This window comes from Oncorhynchus keta, chromosome 36 (assembly GCF_023373465.1).
Source record: "Oncorhynchus keta strain PuntledgeMale-10-30-2019 chromosome 36, Oket_V2, whole genome shotgun sequence".
Lineage (NCBI taxonomy): Eukaryota > Metazoa > Chordata > Actinopteri > Salmoniformes > Salmonidae > Oncorhynchus > Oncorhynchus keta.
This window is the reverse complement of record NC_068456.1, coordinates 441,895-468,379: the sequence shown is the minus strand read 5'-3', so window position 1 is coordinate 468,379 and position 26,485 is coordinate 441,895. Positions and strand designations below refer to the sequence as shown.

General features: G+C 43.0%; 1 protein-coding gene across 4 annotated transcripts in view; it reads right to left on the bottom strand.

Annotated features, from left to right (window-relative positions):
- Positions 1-26,485, bottom strand: part of LOC118369435 (arginyl-tRNA--protein transferase 1-like) — a 183,708-nt gene that overhangs the window by 31,719 nt on the left and 125,504 nt on the right. For all 4 annotated transcript variants that reach the window (XM_035753811.2, XM_035753813.2, XM_035753814.2 and 1 more), the window contains one exon: positions 5,183-5,303. In XM_035753811.2, the coding sequence (XP_035609704.1) occupies positions 5,183-5,303 (121 nt within the window). The remainder of the gene's footprint in view (positions 1-5,182; positions 5,304-26,485) is intronic.

Below are 26,485 nucleotides of genomic sequence, written 5' to 3'. Positions count from 1 at the left end.
GGAATCGAGCCAGGGTCTGCAGTGACACCTCTAGCAATGAGATGCAGTACCTTAAACCGCTGCGCCACTCGGGAGCCCATATTACTAGCTGAGGAATAAAGAAATAAGAAATTCAGCTTTTCTACTGTTTTGTTTATTCTGTTGCCAGCGATATTCATAAAAACATTTTTTGGGGAAAAATTGACTTGTTTAAAAAATATATATTTTATATTTGAGATTCTTTAAAGTAGCCACCCTTTGCCTTGATGACAGCTTTGCAAACTCTTTGCATTCTCTCAACCAGTTTCATGAGTTAGTCACCTGCAATGCATTTAAATTAACAGGTGTGCCTTGTTAAAAGTTAATTTGTGGAATTTCTTTCCATTATGCGTTTGAGCCAATCAGTTGCGTTGTGGCAAGGTAGGGGTGGTATACAGAAGATAGCCCTATTTGGTAAAAGACCAAGTCCATATTATGGCAAGAACAGCTCAAATAAGCAAAGAGAAACGACAGTCCATCATTGCTTTAAGACATGAAGGTCAGTCAATCCAGAATATCAAGAACTTTTAAAGTTTCTTCAAGTGAAGTCGCACAAACCATCAAGCGCTATGACGAAACTGCTGAATTGCTGAAAAGAAACCACGACTAGAGGACACCAATAAGAGACTTGCTTGGGCCAAGAAACATGAGCAATGGACATTAGACCGGTGAAAATCTGTCCTTTGTTAAAATGTGACATTTTTTGTTACAACCGCCGTGTCTGAGACACAGAGTAGGTGAATGGACATTTTTTGAGAATGACACATTCATTTCCAAAGTTTTGCTGCTTCAGTGTCTAGATATTTTTGTCAGATGTTACTATGGAATACTGAAGTATAATTATATGCCTTTCATAAGTGTCAAAGGCTTTTAATGACAATGAAGTTGATGCAAAAAGTCAATATTTGCAGTGTTGACCCTTCTTTTTCAAGACCTCTGCAATCCGCCCTGGCATGCTGTCAATTAACTTCTGGGCCACATTCTGACTGATGGCAGCCCATTCTTGCATAATCCATGCTTGGAGTTGTTCAGAATTTGTGGGTTTTTGTTAGTCCACACGCCTCTTGAGGATTGACCACAAGTTCTCAATGGGATTAAGGTCTGGGGAATTTCCTGGCCAAGGACCCAAAATATCGATGTTTTGTTCCAAGAGCCACTTAGTTATCACTTTTGCCATCATGCTGGAAAAGGCATTGTTCGTCACCAAACTGTTCCTGGATAGTTGGGAGTAGTTTTTTTTCCAGATGCCCCAGATCAAATTTGCATACAGTGGGGAGAACAAGTATTTGATAACCTGCAAAATCACCCGTGTTTCCTACTTACAAAGCATGTAGAAGTCTGTAATTTTTTTTATCAGAGGTACACTTCAACTGTGAGAGACGGAATCTCTGAAACAAAAATCCATAAAATCACATTGTATGATTTTTAAGTAATTAATTAGCATTTTATTGCATGACATAAGTATTTGATACATCAGAAAAGCAGAACTTAATATTTGGTACAGAAACCTTTGTTTGCAATTAAAGAGATCATTAGTTTGCTGTAGTTCTTGACCAGGTTTGCACACACTGCAGCAGGGATTTTGGCCCACTCCTCCATACAGACCATCTCCAGATCCTTCAGGTTTTGTGGCTGTCGCTGGACATTCAGCTCCCTCCAAAGATTTTGGGTTCAGGTCTGGAGACTGGCTAGGCCGCTTCAGGACCTTGAGATGCTTCTTACGGAGCCACTCCTTAGTTGCCCTGGCTGTGTGTTTCGGGTCGTTGTCATGCTGGAAGACCCAGCCACGACCCATCTTCAATGCTCTTACTGAGGGAAGGAGGTTGTTGGCCAAGATCTTGTGATACATGGTCCCATCCATCCTCCCCTCAATACGGTGCGGTGCAGTCGTCCTGTCCCCTTTGCAGAAAAGCATCCCCAAAGAATGATGTTTCCACCTCCATGCTTGACGGTTGGGATGAGGTTCTTGGGGTTGTACTCATCTATCTTCTTCCTCCAAACACGGTGGAGTTTAGACCAAAAAGCCCCATTTTTGTCTCATCAGACCACATGGCCTTCTCCCATCCCTCCTCTGGATCATCCAGATGGTCATTGGCAGACTTCAGACGGACCTGGACATGCGCTGGCTTGAGCAGGGGGACCTTGCGTGCGCTGCAGGATTTTAATCCATCATGGCATAATGTGTTACCAATGGCTTTCTTTGAGACTGTGGTCCCAGGTCTCTTCAGGTCATTGACCAGGTCCTGCCGTGTAGTTCTGGGCTGATCCCTCACCTTCCTCATGATCATTGATGCCCCACGAGTTGAGATCTTGCATGGAGCCCTAGCCCGAGGGTGATTGACCGTCATCTTGAACTTCTGCCATTTTCTAATAATTTCGCCAACAGTTGTTGCCTTCTCACCAAGCTGCTTGCCTATTGTCCTGTAGCATATCCCAGCCTACAATTTTTCCCTGATGTCCTTACACAGCTCTTTGCTCTTGGCCATTGTGGAGAGGTTGGAGTCTGTTTGATTGAGTGAGGTGTATTTTATACAGGTAACAAGTTCAAACAGGTGCAGTTAATACAGGTAATGAGTGGAGAACCGGAGCGCTTCTTAAAGAAAAACTAACAGGTCTGTGAGAGCCGGAATTCATACTGATTGGTAGGTGATCAAATACTTATGTCATGCAATAAAATGCAAATGAATTACTTAAAAATCATACAGTGTGATTTTCTGTATTTTTGTTTTAAATTCCGTCTCTCACAGTTGAAGTGTACCTATGATAAAAATTACAGACCTCCTAATGCTTTGTAAGTAGGGAAATCTGCTAAATCGGGAGTGTATCAAATACTTGTTCTCCCCACTGTATGCAAATTGCCATCATACAAACTGAGGCAGCAGACTTTGTGAAAATGTATATTTGTGCCATTCTCAAAACTTCTAGCCATGACTGTCGATGTCTTAACCGACTTCCCAAAACCACAGTTAACAAGAAATTGGTGGCGTGGTTGAAAAACAAGTTAAGGGCTCCAACCTAAGTGTATGTAAACCTCTGACTTCAACTGTATATATACATTTTTTAAATAACCTTTCTTTAGACCTTTGCCAATGATTGACATTTGAGGGGTCAGACTTACTGTGTAATAAGTCCATATGTTCAGTCAAAATGACTTATTTACAAATTGTCCTTCAAAGGGATGCCCTGGGATTGTGTCAATGACGCCCTTCATCTACTTCCCCAGAATCAGACGAACTCTTGGGTACCATTTATGTCTGCGTGCAGTTTGAAGGAAGTTCATTTCATACCGCTCATAGCCTACTAGACTCTGTAGCATATGCTGTGCGCGCATGTGATAAGATAAATGACGACTAACAAAAATAGACACAAACCAATTTAATGCCACAAAATTATGCAAATGAACCTAATCGACCGATCAAATGTATTTACATCGACTGGTATTTCCATAATTTCTCCCAAAGAATTTGACCGGCGGCAATCTTTTATAAAATATCTTTATTTCTTTATTTTTTTCTTGCCAAAAGCTGGCAATGATCAGTTAAAGGAAACCCTGGCACACAGTCACACACAGACACAACTCCCTGGAAAACAGTGGCAAATGTAACAGAGTAGTTAAATAAAAATGAATGAATGAGACCGTTGCGTGCGCACCGCGCACCGCGCACACACACCAAACACCTGAAACTACGCACACCTCTGCCTGCCAAGACCAATGTGACCGTTTGCGCCACATTATTAGTGTGTTAGACACTGGAAACAACTAAAGCAACTGTCTGTGTGTGTGTGTGTGTGTGTGTGTGTGTGTGTGTGTGTGTGTGTGTGTGTGTGTGTGTGTGTGTGTGTGTGTGTGTGTGTGTGTGTGTAAATGCAGCGATTCTCTTTCTCTCAGCTTGCAGGCTGCCATACACACTGGAGACAAATACTTAAACTCTTCTGAATGGTTTCTAGAGGATTTTCTCTCCATCTCAAGATCTGGTAGTTGTACATATTAGCCTGTTAGCCAGATCAGTGAGTAGAGGTGAGGCTCGCCTAAACGGAGCCAGGCTCATCTTGGAAGAGCTAAATAGCTTTGGAGAGGATTACTATAGATACGGCAGTGGGGGTAGAAGTGTGGGGTGAGGTAGAAACAGTTTAAAGGAGTGTGTGTGCTGATATAGAACTAACAGAGAACTGAACAGTCAGCAGAGCGGGACATAGATAGAACAGGGAGAGGGAGTGGAGTGTGTGTGTGTATCATTATGTGTGAGTAAGAGCTAGAGAGTACTTTCAAGTACCCCACTCAGCAGTTATCTGCAATGAAACCTCTTTCTCTCCCTCTCCTCCTTGTCCTCCTCTCCACTCTCTCCCTCCCAGCTGTGGCGTCTGCTGGTCGGCCCAGCTATTATCACTGATATCATTATTCTGGTAATAATAACAGCATCTGCATCGCAAATGACACCCTTTTCCCTCCATAATGCACTACTTCTGACCAGGGCCCAGTAGTGCATTATGTAGGGAACAGGGTGCCATTTGGGATACAGACCCGAGTCTTCCATAATGACAGTGTCTGACCACAGTGGAGCCAGCACACAAACTGACCTGGGTTCAGGGAAAGCTCGATGTCTGGAGCTAAGCCAGAGGTCTCAACATACTGCACGATCAGACTCAGATTAGTTTGGTTCGGCACACACACACACACACACACACACACACACACACACACACACACACACACACACACACACACACACACACACACACACACACACACACACACACACACACACACACACACACACACACACACACACACAGGTTCATCTGAGCACACACTCATCCATAACAGCTTGTGAATACAATCGAAACGTTATTGTCCAATGTCAATTGGAATTTTTTTGTTGTTGCTTCATGTTATTCCCAAACCGAACCAGTTGTAGCGGTTAAGTGCCTCGCACACAGGCACAACGGCAGTAAATGGTAGTTGAGATTTTGATGACAGAAACCCTCCGGTTGCCGTCTCACTGCAGTCACATTTCCCCCCAGAGGATTGGAAGCAGCAACCCTTCTACTGGCCCAATTCTGTAACCTTGAGGCTACTGCCGACCACAAGAATGACTGATATAGGTCAGTGTGCCGGAGGATAGCGTTCATAGTGTACTGTAGGTAGCGGTGTGGTTTTCAGTACCTGCGTCGGGGTCCTGGTTGAAGCGTGCGTAGTGGGTCTGCTCCAGGCTGGGGATGCAGCATTCTATGGGCACAAAGACATATGTCTCTGGGCACAGGAGGTCTGAAGGCTGGTACTGCCCCTAGAGAGAGCGACAGAGAAAGGGGTTGTTATTTTACAATACATAACATTGCAGCACATTTTGGGGGTGGTCCCAACCGGGACTCAAACCCTGGTCCAGAAAATGTTAGCCTTAGCCGTTACGCCAAAAGACACAAACAAACATAATATTGCGGCAAATTTGGGGACTGGAACCAGGGTGCAGCAAATATCTACCCAACACCTTACTTAATAAGTTACTACAAGAGATCTGAACATCTTGATGAAGTTGTGACAATATTTTGAGTGTTAGACATAGTTATAAACTGAACTAGACAGTGATCATCGGGAAAGACGGATGTAGAGGAAAAGGCTGAAGAGAAAGAAATCGGGAACAGGGGGAAAGAGGAGAGTGCAGCAGAACCTTGGCCCTTTGGCCTGTTATCAAAGGCCTTGAATTGATCACATGGCTCCAAACAAACACACAGATTACACTGTAAACAAGAAGGCGCCTCCAACAGGCATGCTGTCTTACACACAGTCACATTGTACACACACATGCTCAAACCAAACACACACATATATTGATAAACACACAAACAAGAGATTATGCAATAAAAAAGCAGGCGCCTCCATGAGGCCTTCTGCCACATCTCAAAACACGGACGCACACGCACGCACCCGTTCTCTCACACACACACACACACACACATTCTCTCTCACACACACACGTTCTCTGTCACACACACACGTTCTCTGTCACACACGTTCTCTCTCTCGCTCGCTCGCTCTCTCACACACATACACACACACACACGCACACGCACACACACACACACACATTCTGTCACACAGTTACACTCTGTAGCACCAGAATACTTCCTAATCAGAGAGAGAGTGAACCAACATGTAAGGACAGGCCTCTCTCTGTACTCTCCTATACCATGACAAGAAACAGGCACAGGATGACATGGAATTTATGCAGGGCAATATAAAAAAGTCTATGTCTATGTCCCAATTGGCACAATATCTTTCCTATATAGTGGACTATATAGGGAATAGGGTGCCATTTGGAAAGCAGACCATAGTAGAGTATTTTAGGCCTATTTCTATGCCCCAGTCCAAACCGTAGCCCAGAATAACATGCCTGTGCCTTTAAAGATTTGTGTGATGAAAAAAAGTAAAAGATGTAGCGAGAGGGCCTATATAACCAAAAATAACAGGAGACAGGAGGCTCATAGCCCAGTCAGAGAACTCAGCACTTATCCAAAAAGGAAAAAGGAGGAATAGAACACAGGTGTGTGTGAGAGCGAGAGAGCGAGAGAGAGCGCGAGAGAGAGGTCTGGCCACTATCTGAGTCAGAGACAGAGGTCTGGCCACTATCTGTGAGTCTGTTCCCTTTCATTATTGGACTGGAGTGTTGGCCTGAGCTCACCACCACAAGGTGTTTCTCTTCTCCTTCCTCACTCCCTCTCATCTAACCCTCATTCTTTTTCACTGTCACTCTTTCCCCCCCATCCTCAGTGTCTTCTCTCTCCTCTACAGCTTTCCTAGGTTGGCTTTAAGGCTCTCCCTTACCTCAGTTACAAATTACTTTTACAGAGTTTGCCTGGCCAGCATATATGCTAGGGATGCATTGGTATGACCACCATTTGCCTCATGCAGTGTGACATCTCATTCACAAAAAGTTGGTCAGGCTGATGATTGTGGCCTGTGGAATGTTGTCCCACTCTTCAATGGCTGGGTGAAGTTGTTGGATATTGGCGGGACCTGGAACACGCTGTCGTACACACTCAGAGCATCCCAAACATGCTCAATGGCTGACATGTCTGGTGTGTGCAGACCATGGAAGAACTGGGACATTTTCAGCTTCTAGGAATTGCGTACAGATCCTTGCGACATGCGGCATTATCATGCTGAAACATAAGGTGATGGCGGCGGATTAATGTCACGAAATGGGCCTCAAGATTTCGTCACAGTATCTCTATGCATTCAAATTGCCATCGATAAAAATGATGATTTTTTTTTTTTCCGTAGCTTATGCCTGCCCACACCATAACCCCACTATGGGGCACTCTGTTCACAATTTTGACATCAGCAAACCTCTCGTCCACACAACGCCATCTACCTGGTACAGTTGAAACCGGGATTCATCCGTGCCAGTGGCCATCGAAGGTGAGCATGTTCCCACTGAAGTCGGTTACGACGCCAAAAAAATCCAAAATGAATGCAGGCCTATTTAAACAGTATTGACGGTTACTTTATTTTCACAACAGTCTTCACCCAAAACCGTCAGTTACACCGTTATTCCATTACCGTCATAGCACTGCATGTTTTAGCTGCACAGCTAGGGCTAAGTATTGCTCAGAAGAGCAAAGACGTTTGTTAGTAATCTATTCCCTTACAATGCTGGACTGACTGGCTCCACCAATGACTACAAAACTGTCTGGATCACTAATGTCATTCTGGCGCTATGAATAGGTCTTTGCTAATGAGTATATTGAAGTGTATTGCAAAAATATTAAAATAGACAGTCAAGGGAACTTAAGGAAAATTAGTTTGGGCAAGTAAACAATTGAAAAATACAATTACACACTATCACACGGACTTAGGCTACATTCGTATAAACAGACAAAAATGGCAGCCTCCAGCTATGTCGGCTCTTGAGCACACAAAGTGAGGCTGACCCTAGTACAGGGTGGTGTTCAAAGAGCAACAAATGGAAGACAAAAGACTGAAGCAATATGCCGCTGATAGACATGGTCTAAGCAACTTTGCAGTATTGTTCTATTTCTCACCTTATTAGCTCATAACGCCCTTTGCATTATTACATACAGCAGGAAATAATTTTGTATGTTAGATCGGCGGTAACTCTCCACCATTTCAAGCAGAAATATGACTTTCCTAAATTGGATCCTTGCCCCAAGGCAAGTCTACTTATCCCAGAGACTGCTGCAAGACGCTGCCAGCTGAGAAGAGATATTCGGAGTGGAATCTTAGTCTGACTCATGAGGCGTGCATACCACCCACTGTTTCAGAGAATATTACTCGCTAATGAACAATCGCTGGACAATAAAGTAGACAAGCTCAGGGCGAGGATCTCCTTCCAGATAGACATCAGGGACAGTAAAAGGAATCATAGCTCTCACTGTATATTGTCAGAGTCCATACAGCCAGCTGGGTTCTCAGTATGTTGCAGACAGGAAAAAATCACTCTCTGTAAAAAAAGAAAGGCGGAGGAGTGTGTTTCATGATAAACTACTCATGGTGTGATTGTGGTAATGTACAGGAAGTCAAGTAATTTTGTTCATCTGACCTAGAATAACTCACAATCAAATGCTGACCGCATTACCTCCAAGAGAATTCAGTCAATGTAGCCGATACCACGACTACACTGGACGTTGTACAAACCACATATCCTGAGACCGCATTTATTGTAGCTGGCGATGTTATATCAACATCGCCTGCGCCACTCGTGCTTCAAAAAAAAACTCTAGACCATTGCTACTCTACCTTCTGGGACAGCTACAAAGCCCTCACTTTGGCAAATCAAATCACACCCCTTCCTATAGGCAGAAATGCAAACAGAAAGTACCCGTGTTAAGGTCAGGTCAACGCTGGCCTGATCAATCGGTATCTTCAAGATGGTTTTGACCACGTGAACTGGGATATGTTCCAGATTGAGAATAACATTGACGTATACACTGGCATAGTGACTGAGTTAATCAGGAAATGTATAGGGGATGTTCTCACTGACATTTAAAACCTATCTAAACCAAAAACTGTGGATAGATGGCAGCATTCACGCAAAACTGAAAATGCGAACAACTGCATTTAACCACAGCAAGGTTACTGGGAATATGGTTCAGAACAAAACAGTGCACTTATGCCCTCCATAAGGCCCTCTTATGCCCTCAAAAAGGCAAAACCTCAGTAGAGAGACAAAGTGGTGTCACAAATCAACTGCTCAGACACAAGACGCATGTAGCAGGGATTCCAGACATTCGGATTATAAAGGGAAAACCAGCTGGGGACACCAATGTCTTGCTCCTGGACAAGCTAAACACCTTCACTGCCTTGAGGGAAACACAGTGCCGCCAACACTGGCCACCACATGCTACATGGACTACGAGCTCTCGTTCCCCGTGGCGTTCCCCGTGGCGGTCGTGAGTAAGATATTCAAGAGTGTTAACCCCCCGGCCCGGATGCCATCCGAAGCCACGTCCTGAGAGCATGCGCAGACCAGCTGACCAGCTGCCTGGAGTGTTGACGGACATTTTCAATCTCTCCCTATTCCAGTCTGTTGTCCCCAGTTGCTTCATGTACCCAAAAAAGCGAAGGTAACTGAACTAAATGACTACTACTACTCCCTTCTGTCATCATGAAGTGCTTTGAGAGGCTAGTTAAGGATCATATCACCTCCACCTTACCCGACACACTAGACCCACTGCAATTGGCATTTAGCCCCAATAGACCCACGAATGAGGCAATCTACATCGCAATGCACACTGCCCGATCCCATCTGGACAAAATACCTATCTCAAAATGCTGCTCAATGAATACAGCTCAGCCTTCAACAATAGAGTACCCTCCAAGCTCATCATTAAGCTCGGGCCCTGGGTTTGAACCCCGCCCTGGGCAACTGGATCCTGGACTTCCTGACTGGCCGCCCCCAGGTGGTAAAGGTAGGCAACAACAATTCAATCACCACAAGCTATGGCCTGTTTACCCTGCTACCATCCAGAAGGCGAGGTCAGTACAGGTGCATCAAAGCTGGTAACGAGAGACTGAGAAACAGCTTCTATCTCAAGGCCATCGGACTTGTTAAATAACCAGCCCCCGTCAGGTACCCGGCCCTGAACTTTAGTCATTGCCACCACCCAGTTACTCTACCATGCACCTCAGAGGCTGCTGCCCCATGTACACCTAGTCATGGAACACTGGTCAATTTAAATAATATACAGTTTACATACGGTTTAACTCACTTCATATGTATATTCTAGTCAAGGGCAGTCCTACTTAAGTATTGCTGTACACAGAGGTCGACTGATTAATCGGAAAGGCCAATTTCAAGTTTTCATAACAATCGGTAATCGGTATTTTTGGACACCGATCATGGCCGATTACGTTGTACTCCACAAGGAGACTACGTGGCAGGCTGACTACCTGTTTTGCGAGAGCAGCAAGGAGCCAAGGTAAGGTGCTAGCTAGCATTAAACGTATCTTATAAAAACAATCAATCTTAACATAATCACTAGTTAACTACACATGGTTGATGATATTACTAGTTTATCTAGCTTGTCCTGCGTTGCATATAATCGATGAGGTGCATGTTAATTTATCGTTGAAACATAGCCGCCTTCACCAAACGGTTATTTAACAAGCGCATTCGCGAAAAAAGCACAGTCTTTGCACCAATGTGTACCTAACCATAAACATCAACGCCTTTCTTAAAATCAAATACACAAGTATATATTTTTAAACCTGCATATTTCGTTAATATTGCCTGCTAACATTAATTTCTTTTAACTAGGGAAATTGTGTCACTTCTCTTGCGTTCTGTGCAACAGAGTCAGGCTATATGCAGCAGTTTGGGCCGCCTGGCTCGTTGCAAACTGTGTGAAGACAAACTTCGCCAAACGGGGGATGATTTAGAGATAGGGGTCAGCATTTCTACTTTTTGATAAAAAGTGTGCAAAATTTCAACTTCCTGCTACTCATGCCAGGAATATATTATATGCATATGATTAGTAGGTGTGGATAGAAAACACTCAGAAGTTTCTAAAATATAACAGAACTATAACTATAACATAACTTATGTAGCAGGCAAAACCCCAAGGAAAAACTGTTCAGAAAAAAAATAAATCCCTCTGACAGTTCCCTGAATTGTCTTTGTCAAGGGAAATTAGATAGCGCCCAGTTTACAGTTCCTACAACTTCCACAGGATGTCACCAGTCTTTGGAATTGGGTTGAAGTTAATCATTGGTGAAACTAAGAAGAGGCACTTCCTGGCAGAGGTTACACTGTGGATAGTTATGTAAGAGAGAAAATCGTGCATGTATTGTTGACTTGCACCCAGTTTACAGTTCCTACAACTTCCACAGGATGTCACCAGTCTTTGGAATTGGGTTGAAGTTAATCATTGGTGAAACTAAGAAGAGGCACTTCCTGGCAGAGGTTACACTGTGGATAGTTATGTAAGAGAGAAAATCGTGCATGTATTGTTGACTTGCAGTTATTGAATACAGATCGTCCCGATTGATTATTAACATTTAAAAATACCTAAAGTTGGATTACAAAAGTAGTTTGAAATATTTTGGCAAAGTTTATAGGCAACTTTTGAAATGTTTTGTAATGACGTTGCGTTTTGGAAAGCTGTTTTTTTCTGGATCAAACAGGCTTTATAAATGGACATTTTGAGTATACATGGACGGAATTAATCGAAGAAAAGTACCAATTGTGATGTTTATGGGACATATTGGAGTGCCAACAAAGAAGCTCGTCAAAGGTAATGCATGTTTTATATTTTATTTCAGCGTTTTGTGTAGCGCCGGCTACGCTAATTATTTTGTTTACATCTCGTTCAGGTGGTTCAGGGGGGGTGCATGCTATCAGATAATAGCTTCTCATGCTTTCGCCGAAAAGCATTTTTAAAATCTGACATGTTGGCTGGATTCACAACGAGTGTAGCTTTAATTGAGTACCCTGCATGTGTGATTTAATGAAAGTTTGAGTTTTATTTTTATCGCGTATTATTTGAATTTGGCGCTATGCATTTCCCCAGGCTATTGGCCACACGAGATGCTAGCGTCTCCATATCCCTAAGAGCAAAAGCGCATTTGTGAAACAAGCACAATCGTTGCATGAATGTACCTAACCATAAACATCAATGCCTTTCTTAAAATCAATACACATAGGTATATTTTTTAAACCTGCATATTTAGTTAAACTTCTTAGGGCTGAAATCCCATTAACGGGATCGATATGACAACAGCCAGTGAAAGTGCAGGGCGCCAAATTCAAAACAACAAATCTCAATTAAAATTCCTCAAACATACAAGTATCTTACACCATTTTAAAGGTAATCTCTTTAATCCCACCACAGTGTCCGAATTCAAATAGGCTTTACAGCGAAAGCATCACAAACGATTATGTTAGGTCAGAGCCAAGTCACAGGAAAAAAAAGCAATTTTTCCAGCCAAAGAGGAGTCTCAAAAATCAGAAATAGAGATAGAATTAATCACTAAACTTTGATGATTTTCATCAGATGACACTCGTAGGACTTCATGTTACACAATACATGTATGTTATGTTCGATAAAGTTCACATTTATATTTTTGCCAGGAAAAGATGCTAGAATATGCATATAATGGACAGCTTTGGATAGAAAACACTAACGTTTCCAAAACTGCAAAGATAGTCTGAGTATAACAGAACTGATGTTGCAGGCAAAAGTCTGAGAAAAATCCAATCCGGAAGTGCCCCAGGTTTTGAAAGCGTTGCGTTCCAATGACTCCCTATTCAGCTGTGAATGTACCATCAACGAGCTTACGCTTTCTACGTATTCCCCAAGGTGTCTACAGCATTGTGACATAGTTTTACTCATTTCTGTTGAAGAATAGCCATAGGCAGCCACATTGCGTAAGTGGTCACATGGTGGCTCCGAGAAAGATTCTCGCGTAAAATACAGAGGTAGCCATTATTACAATTGGTCCTAGTGAAAAACGAATTGTCCCGACGGATATATTATCGAATAGATATTAAAAAACACCTTGAGAATGGATTCTAAACAACGTTTTCCATGTTTCTGTCGATATTATGGAGCTAATTTGGAATATTTTTCGGCGTTGTGGTGACGGCAATTTCCAGGCGATTTCTCAGCCAAACGTGAAGAACAAACGGAGCTATTTCGCCTACAAAAATACTTTGGCTGTCTACCTGGGAGTCTCGTGAGTGAAAACATCCGAAGTTCATCAAAGGTAAACGATTTAATTTGATTTTGATTGCTTTTCTGATTTCCATGACAAGGTTGCCTGCTGCTAGCAAGGCATAATGCTATGCTAGGCTATGACAAACTTACACAAATGCTTGTCTAGCGTTGGCTGTAAAGCATATTTTGAAAATCTGAGATTATAGGGTGATTAACAAAAGGTTAAGCTGTGTTCCAATATATTTCACTTGTGAATTTCATGAATAGGAATATTTTCTAGGAAGATTTATGTCCGTTGCGTTATGCTAATTAGGGTCAGATGGTGACAACACTCCCGTTCTCTGGGTAGGGGTGTCACTACAGGTTAATGCAACCGCTGTGTCAGATTTCAAAAAGCTTTACAGAAAAAGCAAACCATGCAATAATCCGAGTACGGCGCTCAGAGACCCAACAAGCCAAAAAGATATCTGCCATATTGTAGTCAACAGAAGTCAGAAATTACATGAGAAATATACACTTACCTTTGATGATCTTCCAGGAATCCCACAATAAATGTTTGATTTGTTCGATAAAAGCGCGTTCACTAGTTGCAGACGAAATGTCAAGAAGTTCCGTTACAGTCCGTAGAAACATGTCAAACGATGTATAGAATCAATCTTTAGGATGTTTTTAACATAAATCTTCAATAATGTTCCAACCGGAGAATTCCTTTGTCTTCAGAAAAGCAAATGGAACGGGAGCTACCTCTCGTGAATGCACGTGACCAGCTCGTGGCTGCTGGCAGACCTCTGACTCATTCCCCTCTATCATTCAGCCCCCCTTCACAGTAGAAGCCTCAAACAAGTTTCTAATGGAAGCCTTAGGAAGTGCAACATGACCAATATCCCACTATATCTTCAACAGGGGCCGAGTTGAAAATCGACCAACCTCAGATTTCCCACTTTCTGGTTGGATTTTTTTTCTCAGGATTTAGCCTGCCATATGAGTTCTGTTTTCCTATCCAGATATACTACAAATAATATTCATATATTAGCAACTGAGACTGAGGAGGAGGCAGTTCACTCTAGGCACCTTATCCAAGCTACTCAATACTGCCCCCAGCCATAAGAAGTTAAAATAAATCCAGGTTAGCAGGCAATATTAAACTAGGGAAATTGTCACTTCTCTTACGTTAATTGCACGCAGCGTCAGGGTATACGCAACATTTTGGGCCGCCTGACACGTTGCGAACTAATTTGCCAGAATTGTACGCAATTATGACATAACATTGAAGGTTGTACAATGTAACAGGAATATTTAGACTTGGATGCCACCCGTTCCGTATTTCACTGAAAGAATAAACGTTTTCTTTTCTAAATGAGTTTCCGGATTTGACCATATTAATGACCTAAGGCTCGTATTTGTGTGTTATTATGTTATAATTAAGTCTGTGATTTGATATAACAGTCTGAGCGGTGGTAGGCAGCAGCAGGCTCGTAAGCATTCATTCAAACAGCACTTTTGTGCTTCAAGCATTGAGCTGTTTATGACTTCAAGCCTATCAACTCCCGTGATTATTCTGGTGTAACAGATGTGAAATGGCTAGCTAGTTAGCTGGGCGCGCACTAATAGCGTTTCAATCGGTGACGTAACTCGCTTTGAGACCTTGAAGTAGTGGTTCCCCTTGCTCTGCAAGGGCCGCGGCTTTTGTGGAGCGATGGGTAATGATGCTTCGAGGGTGGCAGTTGTCGATGTGTTCCTGGTTCGAGCCCAGGCGAGGAGCAGGACGGAAGCTATACTGTTACACTGGCAATACTAAAGTGCCTATAAGAACATCCAATAGTCAAAGGTATATGAAATACAAATGGTATAGAGAGAAATAGTCCTATAATAACTACAACCTAAAACTTCTTACCTGAGAATATTGGAGACTCATGTTAAAAGAAACCACTAGCTTTCATATGTTTTCATGTTAGCTTTTTTACATGGCACATTTACTTTCTTTCTTCTCCAACACTTTGTTTTTGCATTATTTAAACCAAATTGAACATATTTACATTATTTATTTGAGGCTAAATTGATTTTATTGATGTATTATATTAAGTTAAAATAAAAGTGTTCATTCAGTATTGTTGTAATTGTCATTATTACAAATTTTAAAAACGGACGATTAATCGGTATCATTTTTTTTTTTTTGGTCCTCCAATAATCGGTATCAGCGTTGAAAAATCATAATCGGTCGACCTCTAATTACCGCACAAATATTTTCATGTCTCTCCAGAGATGTCCGATCGGGTTCAAGTCCAGGGTCTGGCTGGGCCACTCAAGGACATTGAGACTTGTCCGGACTGTGTGCTTAGGGTCGTTGTCCTGCTGGAAGGTGAACCTTCACCTCAGTCTGAGGTCCTGAGCAGGTTATCAATCAAGGCTCTCGCTGTACTTTGCTCTGATCATCTTTCTCTCGATCCTGACTAGTCTCCCTGTCCAAGCCACTGAAAAACATCCCCACAGCATGATGCTGCCGCCACCACACTTCACCATAGGGATGGTGCCAGGTTGCCTCCAGACGTGACACTTCGCATTCAGGCCAAAGAGTTCAATCTTGGTTTCATCAGACCAGAGAATCTTGTTTCTCATGGTCAGAGTCTTTAGGTGTCTTTTGGCAAACTCCAAGAGGGCCGTCATGTGCCTTTTACTGAGGAGTGGCCACTTTACCATAAAGGCCTGATTGGTGGAGTGCCGCAGATGGTTGTCCTTCCATTCTGTTTCCATTGATCATCTTTGAGTCAAGGGGTCTGAATACACAGTATATACACACACACTCCAGATTCCAACACTGCTTGTCCTAATATTTCCATATTTCTTAATTACATTTTTTTACTCTTTAGATTTGTGTGTATTGTTAAGATATTACTGCACTGTCGGAGCTAGGAATACATTTTGCAACTAAAATACAATTTAATTTGGCAAGGAGGGACTACTCGAACTTATCCAATAAGAAACACCAGTTCTCCATTAAAGTGTTTTGCTACATTATGCCCAAATTAACACAACCCAGGTGTGTCTGAACTGACACTGGACACAGAGGGCTTAGTATGACTCAGACCCAGGCCAGCTCTGACACAGGGTCACAATCACCTAGCAAATTGGATGTGTGTGTCACTCACAGCCAAAGACAAATAAAGACCCTATCTGTCCCTCCCAATTATAACACACACAGTTCACAATGACCTCCACTCTCATTCTGTCTCGCAGATTCTTAACACACACATTCACATTATCCACAGACATACAGGACTGAGGGGGTCCCTGCCATGCATTGCTGAATGACACGTAAACAGACTGGGTCACACTAACACACAGACCCACCTACACATCAGTGTTCAGGGTGAGAATGGTGAAGGCTGTTGGAGGCGGAAAGAGGGTATGGCACCAATGAAAGATGCAAACAAACTAAACTCCAAGTTGTTTTGTCTCTCACATGGTACGGACACACAAACATGGACAAACACACACACAAATTGAAACACCCTCACCCCCACTCCCACTCACAGGGTTTGCCCCACCCCTTCCGCCCTCGCACGGCTCTGCATCAGTGCTCCATGGACGACAGGTTAATGACGAGAAAATATTTTTACAGGATCTTATTTCGATAGAGCCCGACAGACCGAAGGCAGCGAGCAGCTTTACAGGTATCAAGACTCACAGGGCCCTTTTATCTCCTCAACTCTCCAGGTCTTTATGGGCAGAGAGGCAGCACAGACAACTACAGACATACAGGACCAGCCCCAGCACATCTGTGGGAGTATGGCTGTATGTTATCCGTTAAAGACAGACATACAGCACCAACCCCAGCCACTGACATACAGTCCCAGCCTTCTCTATATTGCCCATGATCTTTTATGGGCAGGAAAACAGTACAGACACAAACACATACTGCCCCAATCCCAGCCACCTGAGCCCCCAGCCTGCTCTGCATGAGTGAGTATGACTTAGCCTTTATGTTATGGTCCCAACTCTTTCTGCCAGTAGTGCTGATCGGTTTTCTGGAATCCCCCTTCTCTCCCGAAAAAAAAGCCTTGCATGTCTCAGAAAATTCAGACCAAGTGGTGCAGCCACTGTTTTGAAAAATAAACCAGTCTGAGTTAAATGGCAAGGCAAACACGTCCAAACTCATGTCAGGCACACTGGACCCACAACAATTTGTCTAATGCTCCAACAGATCAACGAAAGACGCCATTTCTATCGCTATTCACACGACCGTAAAACATCTGGACAATAGGTACACCTATCTGAGAATGCTGTTCATTGACAACAGTTCAACATTCAATACTATTTTCCCTTCAAGCTCAACACAAAGCTCAGAGCCCTGTGTCTGGACACCACCCTCTGCAACGATCCTGGACGTCTTGATAGGAAAACCACAGGCTGAGAGGATAGGCAACAACCCCTCCCCCACACTGACTCATAACACAGAGGCCCCCCCAAGTGTGTCATCAGTCCTCTGCTGTATTCCCTGTTCACCCACGAATGCATGGATTTTCGCAAACACCAACTTAAAGTTCTGATGACACCGCGGTTGTAGGCCTGATAACCAACTGTTAATTATTCCAATATGTTTTCATTAATTACACATTTTATGAGAATTTGTAAGATTCTTGTTTGTATAAAATAGACAGAGACTAGTCAATAATAGGTAACAGAATTTATTCTCGGAGCAAGCTGCCACGTTACCACAAGCAACAGTTTATATACAATAACATGACGTCATAGGCTACAGCAGGGTAGCCTAGTGGTTAGAGCGTTGGACTAGTTGCAAGTTCAAACCCCTGAGCTGACAAGGTACAAATCTGTCGTTGTGCCCCTGAACAGGCAGGTAACCCACTGTTCCTAGGCCGTCATTGTAAACAAGAATTTGTTCTTAACCGACTTGCCTAGTTAAATAAAGGTACAATAAAAAAAATGTCATTGCTTCTAGAATGAATATCCTCCTTTCGACCGAGAATTAAGTGAGTTTAAAAGTTAATTCCAACTCACTAACACACACACAGGACACACAATATAACTGAATTAACTCTTGAACCCTCACCATTATCGATCACCACTTAGCTGACAGTTCTAATTAACAGAAAACCTAGGAATGCACTCACTGTCTTATCTAAAACACCCCAGAGCTAAGTTTTGTCAGTTCAACCATAGGGTCATTAACCTATCTGCTTACTTAGCCCACAACCCATTCCTCTCCAGACTAGTTTGGAATGGTGTTCGTTATATTTAATTACTCCTTGTTCATGCCACATAATCCCTTCTTATGAACTCATATTGTTAATCAGATACAATAAAACAGAGTATAAGTTTACTTAGTTACAGTTCTATTTAAAATTAGGATATTGTTTAGTCATTTATTCATAATATTCCTAGCACCAACAACGATGCATCAGCCTATAGGGAGGAGGTAAATGAACTGGCATTATGGTGTAATGAAAATAAATTCTCCTTCAAATGTCAGCAAAACAAAATAGTTGATTTTTGACTTCAGAAAGCAGAGAAAAAAAGGAAACATGCCCCGATCCACATCAGAATGACTGCAGTAGAGTCACAAGTTTTAAGTTCCTCTGCGTCAACACCACCACTCGTCAAGAGGGCACCAGTGGGGCCCCAGTGTTGAGGATCAGAGAGTGGAATTGTTGTTTCCTACATTCACCACCTGGGTGCGGGCCGTCAGGAAGTCCAAGACCCAATTGCACTGTGCAGGGTTGAGAACCAGGGCCTTAAGCTTAATGATGAGCTTGGAGGGCCCTACAGTTTTGAATGCTGAGCTGTAGTCAATTCTTACATAGGTATTCCTCTTGTCCAGATGGGATAAGGCAGTGTGCAGGAGATTGCATCGTCTGTGGACCTATTGGGGCGGTATGCAAATTGAAGTGGGTCTAGGGTGGCAGGTAAGGTGGAGGTGAAATGATCCTTGACTAGTCTCTCAAATGGGGTGTTGTGTGTAGATAGCTGAGGATTTTATTTATCAAAACCATTTTAGAATAAGGATGTAAAGTAACAATTTTGAAAAACCCCGAAAGCACTGTATACAATGCGTATCCCATACATAAACCCAGGAAAAAACGGCTGTTTTTCAGGAACCTGTCTTTCAAAGATAATTCGTAAATTCGTAAAATCAAAATAACTTCACAGATCTTCATTTTAAAGGGTTTAAACACTGTTTCCCATGCTTGTTCAATGAACCATAATTAATGAACACGCACCTGTGGAACGGTCGCTAAGACATTAACAGCTTACAGACGGTAGGAAATTAAGGTCACAGTTATGAAAACTTAGGACACAAAAGAGGCCTTTCTACTGACTTTGAAAAACACCAAAAGAAAGATGCCCAGGGTCCCTGCACATCTGCGCGAACGTACCTTAGGCATGCTGCAAGGAGGCATGAGGACTGCAGATGTGGCCAGGGAAATACATTGCAATGTTCGTACGATGAGAAGCAGAAGACAGCGCTACAGGGAGACAGAATGGACAGCTGATCGTCCTCGCAGTGGCAGACCTCGTGTAACAACACCTGCACAGAATCGGTACATCCGAACATCACACCTGCGGGACAGGTATATGATGGCAACAACAACTGCCCGAGTTGCACCAGGAACGCACAATCCCTCCATCAGTGCTCAGACTGTCCGCAATAGGCTGGACTGAGGGCTTCTAGGCCTGTTGTAAGGTAGGTCCTCAAGAGATATCACGGGCAACAACATTGCCTATGGGCACAAACCCACCGTCGCTGGATCAGACAAGACTGGCAAAAAGTGCTCTTCACTGACGAGTCACGGTTGTCTCACCAGGAGTGATGGTCGGATTTGCGTTTATCGACGAAGGAATGAGCGTTACACCAAAGCCTGTACTCTGGAGCGGGATCGATTTGGAGGTGGAGGGTCCGTCATGGTCTGGGGCGGTGTGTCACAGCATCATCGGACGTGTTGTCATTGCAGGCAATCTCAACGCTGTGCGTTACAGGGAAGACATCCACCTCCCTCGTGGTACACTTCATGCAGGCTCATCCTGACATGACCCTCCAGCATAACAATGCCAACAATCCCCTCCTTTGTTCAGGGACACATTATTCCATTTCTGTTAATCGCATGCCTGCGGAACTTTTTCAGTTCATGTCTCAGGTGTTGAATCTTGTTATGTATATTTACACGTTAAGTTTGCTGAAAATAAACAGATGACAGTGAGAGGATGTTTCTTTTTTTGATGAGTTACTAATACAACTTGTACACTCCCTTCCTTTCACCCCCACAACCCACACACCCCTTCTGTCTCAATCTATCTATTTCCTCCACCCCCCCTCATCCACGCCCAGCAAGACTCAACGAGCCAATCATCTGACCCAAACACGTGAACCCTAATACCTGACCCGTCAAATCTGTCAGTGGCTGGGAGAATGAATTAGCCCCAGACTGCGGCACCACACCATGGCTGTTAATGATTTGTTGAAAACGTAAGCAGGGCAAACCAATAAAAAAATGAAAACAGAGGATGATTGTGAGACAAAAGCGAGAAGGAAATGACTGAAAATGTTATACAAATGTTTCTACTGTGAGGCACACTGTTGGTGGTCTCTCGCTGAGCTTAAATCAAACAACAATTAACTGCCAGAAAGAAAGGCTGCAATTTAGGGGAGAGAGGGAAGGGAAAGGGGTGAAGGGGGAGCGTTTAGATTATAAACTTCACAGAGAGGGTGAAAATGGGTCTGGGCTGGTTTGATCTCGTTTTGATGGCCAAAGGTTCTCTGACAGGGGCGTCTGAAAGAGAGGAGGGGTTTAGGGGGTATGCCACTGGGCCAGCAGCACAGTATTCCACCCACATAACAGAACAATCAGTCTAGCCAGTACAGAAATGAGCCAACTAAGGCAGAGCATTGGGGAGAGAATAAAAGTTTGAGAAAGAACAGATAGCCCTCTCAATAAGAAACCCTGTCATCTACACACAACAGAATAATATAGCCCAGCAATTTCCTACTAAGCTCAATAAAATGTCTTATATTGTTGAATTGAAATCCATTTTAATGTATGGATTCCGTGATTGCGTCCATATCACAGATGTTATAGGGCCCTAGTTTATCTCTCCTTAAAATAATCAAATTCATTGAATAGCTTCTTTCCCCACCCCCTCCATTCATCCTTTAATCCAAACCTGCATGGTGGCTGCTTTCTTTGCACAGTTGGTCATAGTACAAAGAAAGAAAGGAGGGAGAAAAAGAAAGGACACGTTGCTGTGCCCAGACCTGTTGAGCTGATGAGACATAAGCACATAGTGCTGCTACATAATATCTACAGTTGTTTATGGTAAATAGCATAGAGCTAGCATAGAGCTCAGTTGATAGAGCAAGTCTCTTGCAACACCAGGATAGTGGGTTTGATCCCCGGGGCCACCTATACATGCAAACTGTATGCACGCATGACTGTAGGTCACTTTGGATACGTGGGGACACATCCACTTTAAACAGCAGGTCTGGGATCAGGTATACTTCTGTTAATGGTAAATAGATGCTATAGAGCAGGTCTGAGATCAAACGAGTTCCTGAGCGCTAGAATACAACATGGATGGTAATGTAGATGGGCCATGTAGTAGGGCTAGTTAATTCTTTGAATTACATCACCAGCAATAAACTTAGTCCTGATAAGCAATACAGGCTACAAGCCATTTGGACCATGTTCAATGCTCAAACACTACACCAGCACAACCCCCCCGAAAAAAAGCCTATGACTGCCTACGAATACCTCAAACTCACACACTGTCACTTAATCTGGGCAGAGAGATGCACATCTAAGTGACACAGAGTGTGAAGTCACATGTGAAAAACAATGAAAGAGTAGGACAAGCAGAGTCGTGAGAGTTGCACTGCTAAGCATGTTTCTACCTGCCACTGCATTCCTTGAGTTATACACAGAGAGATGGAAGGGGAGGAACACACACACAGTAGAGGATAGGGAAGGATTGAAAAAAGACAAGACTGGACTGCTCCTTCTAGAGATGGGAGAAGCAGATGTTTAAGGGACAGTAAAAGTGAAAGTCCCGCAAACGAAGACAATGAAATACTTCAATTGTATGTAACAAAACATTTTCATGTACAGCAAATTAATAAATTGCATGGAGAAAAAAAATCTGGGATAGTTTCAATTCATAATGGAACACTCTCAACTATCTAATGGTGCTGGGCTTGTCCCAACCTCCCTCTCTCTCTCTCAACCGCTCTATCGGTGAGCGAAAGCACAATGAGAGGCTTTGCCATGTCCAGGCGCCTCCTGTACCTTAATCAATGCATTATGGACCCTGTCAGCCCTATGAAAACAACTGTCACCCACCTCCCGCCCCCCAAGCCTGTACTGATGAGGTGGATGGGTCTAGAACACGGATGGTGGGGAGGGGTAGTGGAGTAAAAGAGCGATGATTTATATACTATGGCTGCATTGTATGTGTGCTCGCTAGTCTCCTCGGAGAGAGGGTATTGCTCCTCTGTCCTGTTGACCTCTTAAGAATCTCAGAGTGAACAGAATGACCTATATTACCGAAACCTTAGAAGTAGTCATAGAGGGATTAGAGCAGGGATCTCCATCACACAGGAATGAATCGGTTTTATAAACAAAAAAGAAACGTCCTCTCACTGTCAACTGCGCTTATTTTCAACAAACTTAATGTGTAAATATTTGCATGAACATAAGATTCAGCAACTGAGACGAACTGAACAAGTTCCACAGACATGTGACTAACAGAAATGGAATAATGTGTCCCTGAACAAAGGAGGGGTCAAAATCAAAAGAAAGTCAGTATCTGCTGTGGCCACCAGCTGCATGAAGTACTGCAGTGCATCTCCTGCTCATGACTGCACCAGATTTGCCTGTTCTTGCTGTGAGATGTTAACCCACTCTTCCACCAATATGCATATTATTAGTAGATTTGGATAGAAACTTCAGAGTGTTTTCTAAAACTGTTTGAATCATGTCTGAGTATACAGAACTTATTCAGCAGGCGAAACCCTGAGAACAAACCATTCAGATGTTTTTGTTTGTTAAGGTCACGCTCTTTTCAATGAGTTTTCATTGGGAATCCAGATTTCTAAGGGACCTTCTTGCAGTTGCTATCGCTTCCACTGGATGTCAACAGTCTTTAGAAATTGGTTGAGGTTATTCCTTTGTGTAATGAAGTACGGCCATCTTGAACGAGGGTCACTTGAAGTTTACTGTTAGAATAGAGGCGCGTGACCAGAAAGCATGCTTCAGTTTGTTTTCTTCCTGTATTGAACACAGATCATCCAGTCTTCAATTTTATCGATTATTTACGTAAAACAATACTTAGTTGTATTACAAAAGTAGTTTGAAATGTTTTGGCAAAGTTTACAGGTAACTTTTGAAATATTTTGTAGTCACTTTGAGAAAGTTGGAACCAGTGTTTTTCTGGATCAAACGCGCCAAATAAATGGACATTTTGTAGATATAGACGGAATTAATCGAACAAAAAGGACCATTTGTGATATTTATGGGACATATTGGTGTGCCAACAAAAGAAGCTTGTCAAAGGCATGAATTATATTTTTATTTCTGCGTTTTGTGTCGCGCCTGCAGGGTATGGTTTGGTATGGTTTCTCTCTTTGTTTACGGAGGTGCTATCCTCAGATAATAGCATCGTCTGCTTTCGCCGAAAAGCCTTTTTGAAATCTGACATGTTGGCTGGATTCACAACAAGTGTAGCTTTAATTTGCTATCTTGCATGTGTGAATTCATGAAAGTTTGATTTTTATAGTAATTTATTTGAATTTGGCGCTCTGCATTTTCCCTGGCTTTTGGCCAGGTGGGACGCTAGCATCCCACATATCCCAGAGAGGTTAATTGCCTGCAGTCTGTAAGCTGTTAGTGTCTTAACGACCGTTCCACAGGTGCATGTTCAATAATTGTTTATGGTTCATTGAACAAGCATGGGAAACAGTGTTTCAACCCTTTACAATGAAGATCTGTGAAGTGATTTGGATTTTTACAAATGATCTTTTAAAGAAAAGGTCCTAAATTGTTTTTCCTTATTTTTGCTGAGTTTAGATTCTACTCTACTTACTCACAAAGACATACTGTATCATGTACTTTCTCCATTTGTCCTGTATTATAACCAGTTTTGGTTAAATGTCTGAATTTTTATGTTCTCAATTTCTGCAAGTCAGCGATATAACAACTTTCTATACTTAATTCTACAGAGTTCAGCTTTCTACTTAAATGCCTACTTAACATGCACACACACCAAGGCAACGTGGAAGATTGATTGTTATTGACTAGTGATGGATGATGGCTTGCTCTCGGACTGTGTGCTTTTGTATTTCAAGACTAAGAACTGAGCTGAATGAGACTGAGGGGAGGTAGGTAACTACAGCTGCTACTAAAAAGTCCTTAAAAAGGCCGTCGTCAACTACCAGCCCAAGCAACAAATATTCCTTACTTCTTTTTATCGTCTTCCCTTTTGTCATTGGCAACCGTTTTGTCACCCTCTGCTTTGCTCTCCATCTGTCCCTTCCTATTTCACTCATTTCGCTCACTCGCTCTTTCTTCCTTTCTGTGGAACTTTAATGGTTTCCTGGGCTCAGTTCGAGACATTATTTCAGAGGGAACAATAACAACAAAAGTAAGTGCCACTTTAAGCAACTCTCACTACCTCCCTCCCCCACTGGGAACCGGTGTGTGTGTATGTTTGTCTTTCCCGTCTATGCGCGCGTGCATACATTTGTGTGTTAGTTTGCCGAATTAAGGGGCCTTGAAAACAAGCGCTCTCTGTCAGGTCCTACGAGCCCAGGTCTTGTGGAAATTAACTCGAGCCAAGTAACCAACTGCCTCATTTATGTACTTTAACTTTATTATCATCACCACCTTCAAATGTCTGCTTGCTTAGTCAATCTTTAAAAATAACCTCCACACCTCTTCAAAAGAAATGGAAAGTTACAGAAACACAGACCAGTGTTTTTTAGCTCTCCTGTCTGTACAAAATTCTAAAAACAACAGTAGTAAATGGAATTCTATGTAGGTTGGTTGTGCGAGAGAGAGAAGAGAGAGGGAGAAAGAGAGCGGAGAAACCGGGAGAAAGACTTGTTTGTTTTACAACTAAAGAGATAAAAACATGTTTGCACAAATCAACTCAATTCTTGAAGTTGGGAATCTTTATTATTACCACATTGAGATCTGTGGTAAGAGTATTAGCGATGCCAGACTTCTATGATCAGTCAGTCAGTGTGGTTCAGGCTACACCTTTCTGAGAGTACTGAGGCAACTTGTTGAACCCAAATACTTTAGAAAACAGACAGGGTGCAATTCCTCTCCATTACCACTAGAGTTACCTTTCCACAGACTTCTCAGTATTAGAGTAGGTGTTTGGCTAAATAGCACCAATGGACAGATCTGGGACACGGCTATCTGGAATGAAGTGTGTCTATGGAGTTCTTTACCATCTGGTTATTGCTTAAAGTGCTTCTCTTGGTAAGAGAGATGGTGAGAGGAAAGAAGGCTCTTCAACATGTAGGCTTATAATAAAAATCGACTGAATTCATATAGTGCTTTTGCAGAACTCAAAGTGCTTTACATAGTAAAAAGGGAAATTCACCTCATCCACCACCATCAAACACCAATATCTACAATACTCATCTCTGTCTGGAGTGTGTTCTCACCTCATTCTGCAGGTGGTGGAAGGTGAAAGGATACAGCGTGAGTCGTGAGGTGGCAGCCAGAAGGTCCTGTCCCCAGTCTGAGACAGTCCATGCCAAGTCACACCTCAGCCTGTCCAAAAGGCCTCTCTATGTGCCGTAGCTTCCACACCCTCACACCAGACCGGAGTCCCTCTAAAGGACCTTTGCAATAGCCCTGCTAAGAAGCTATAGACTGGAGCTGGTCCAGGGAGCTGGCTGTTGAGTGTCAGCCAACTCAATTGTGCAGAGCTGGGCTTGGAACTGGGACTGAGCGTCCCACAGAGGCTGTTTGCTTGGCTGGTCTGGATGTGACATCCTGCCCGAGCCTGGCCATGGTCGGTTAGGGTTCATCCTCTGCCAGCCCCACTGACTGGCCATGTGGCCCACAGCCTTGGGAACCGCTCTAATGGAGTGGAAGTAGCAAGATAAGTTGGGGGGAGGGAGTCTTGGGTAATCCAGGGGAGGCTAACGACGTGCCCTCGCTCTCTCTCGTTCTGTGCCAGAGAAGTGTTCAGTCATCTCAGCTCTGATCTCACCACTTGACCACACACCTTTTCCTCACTCCCTTGTTCCCTAACCTTTTTATTGCCTAATCTG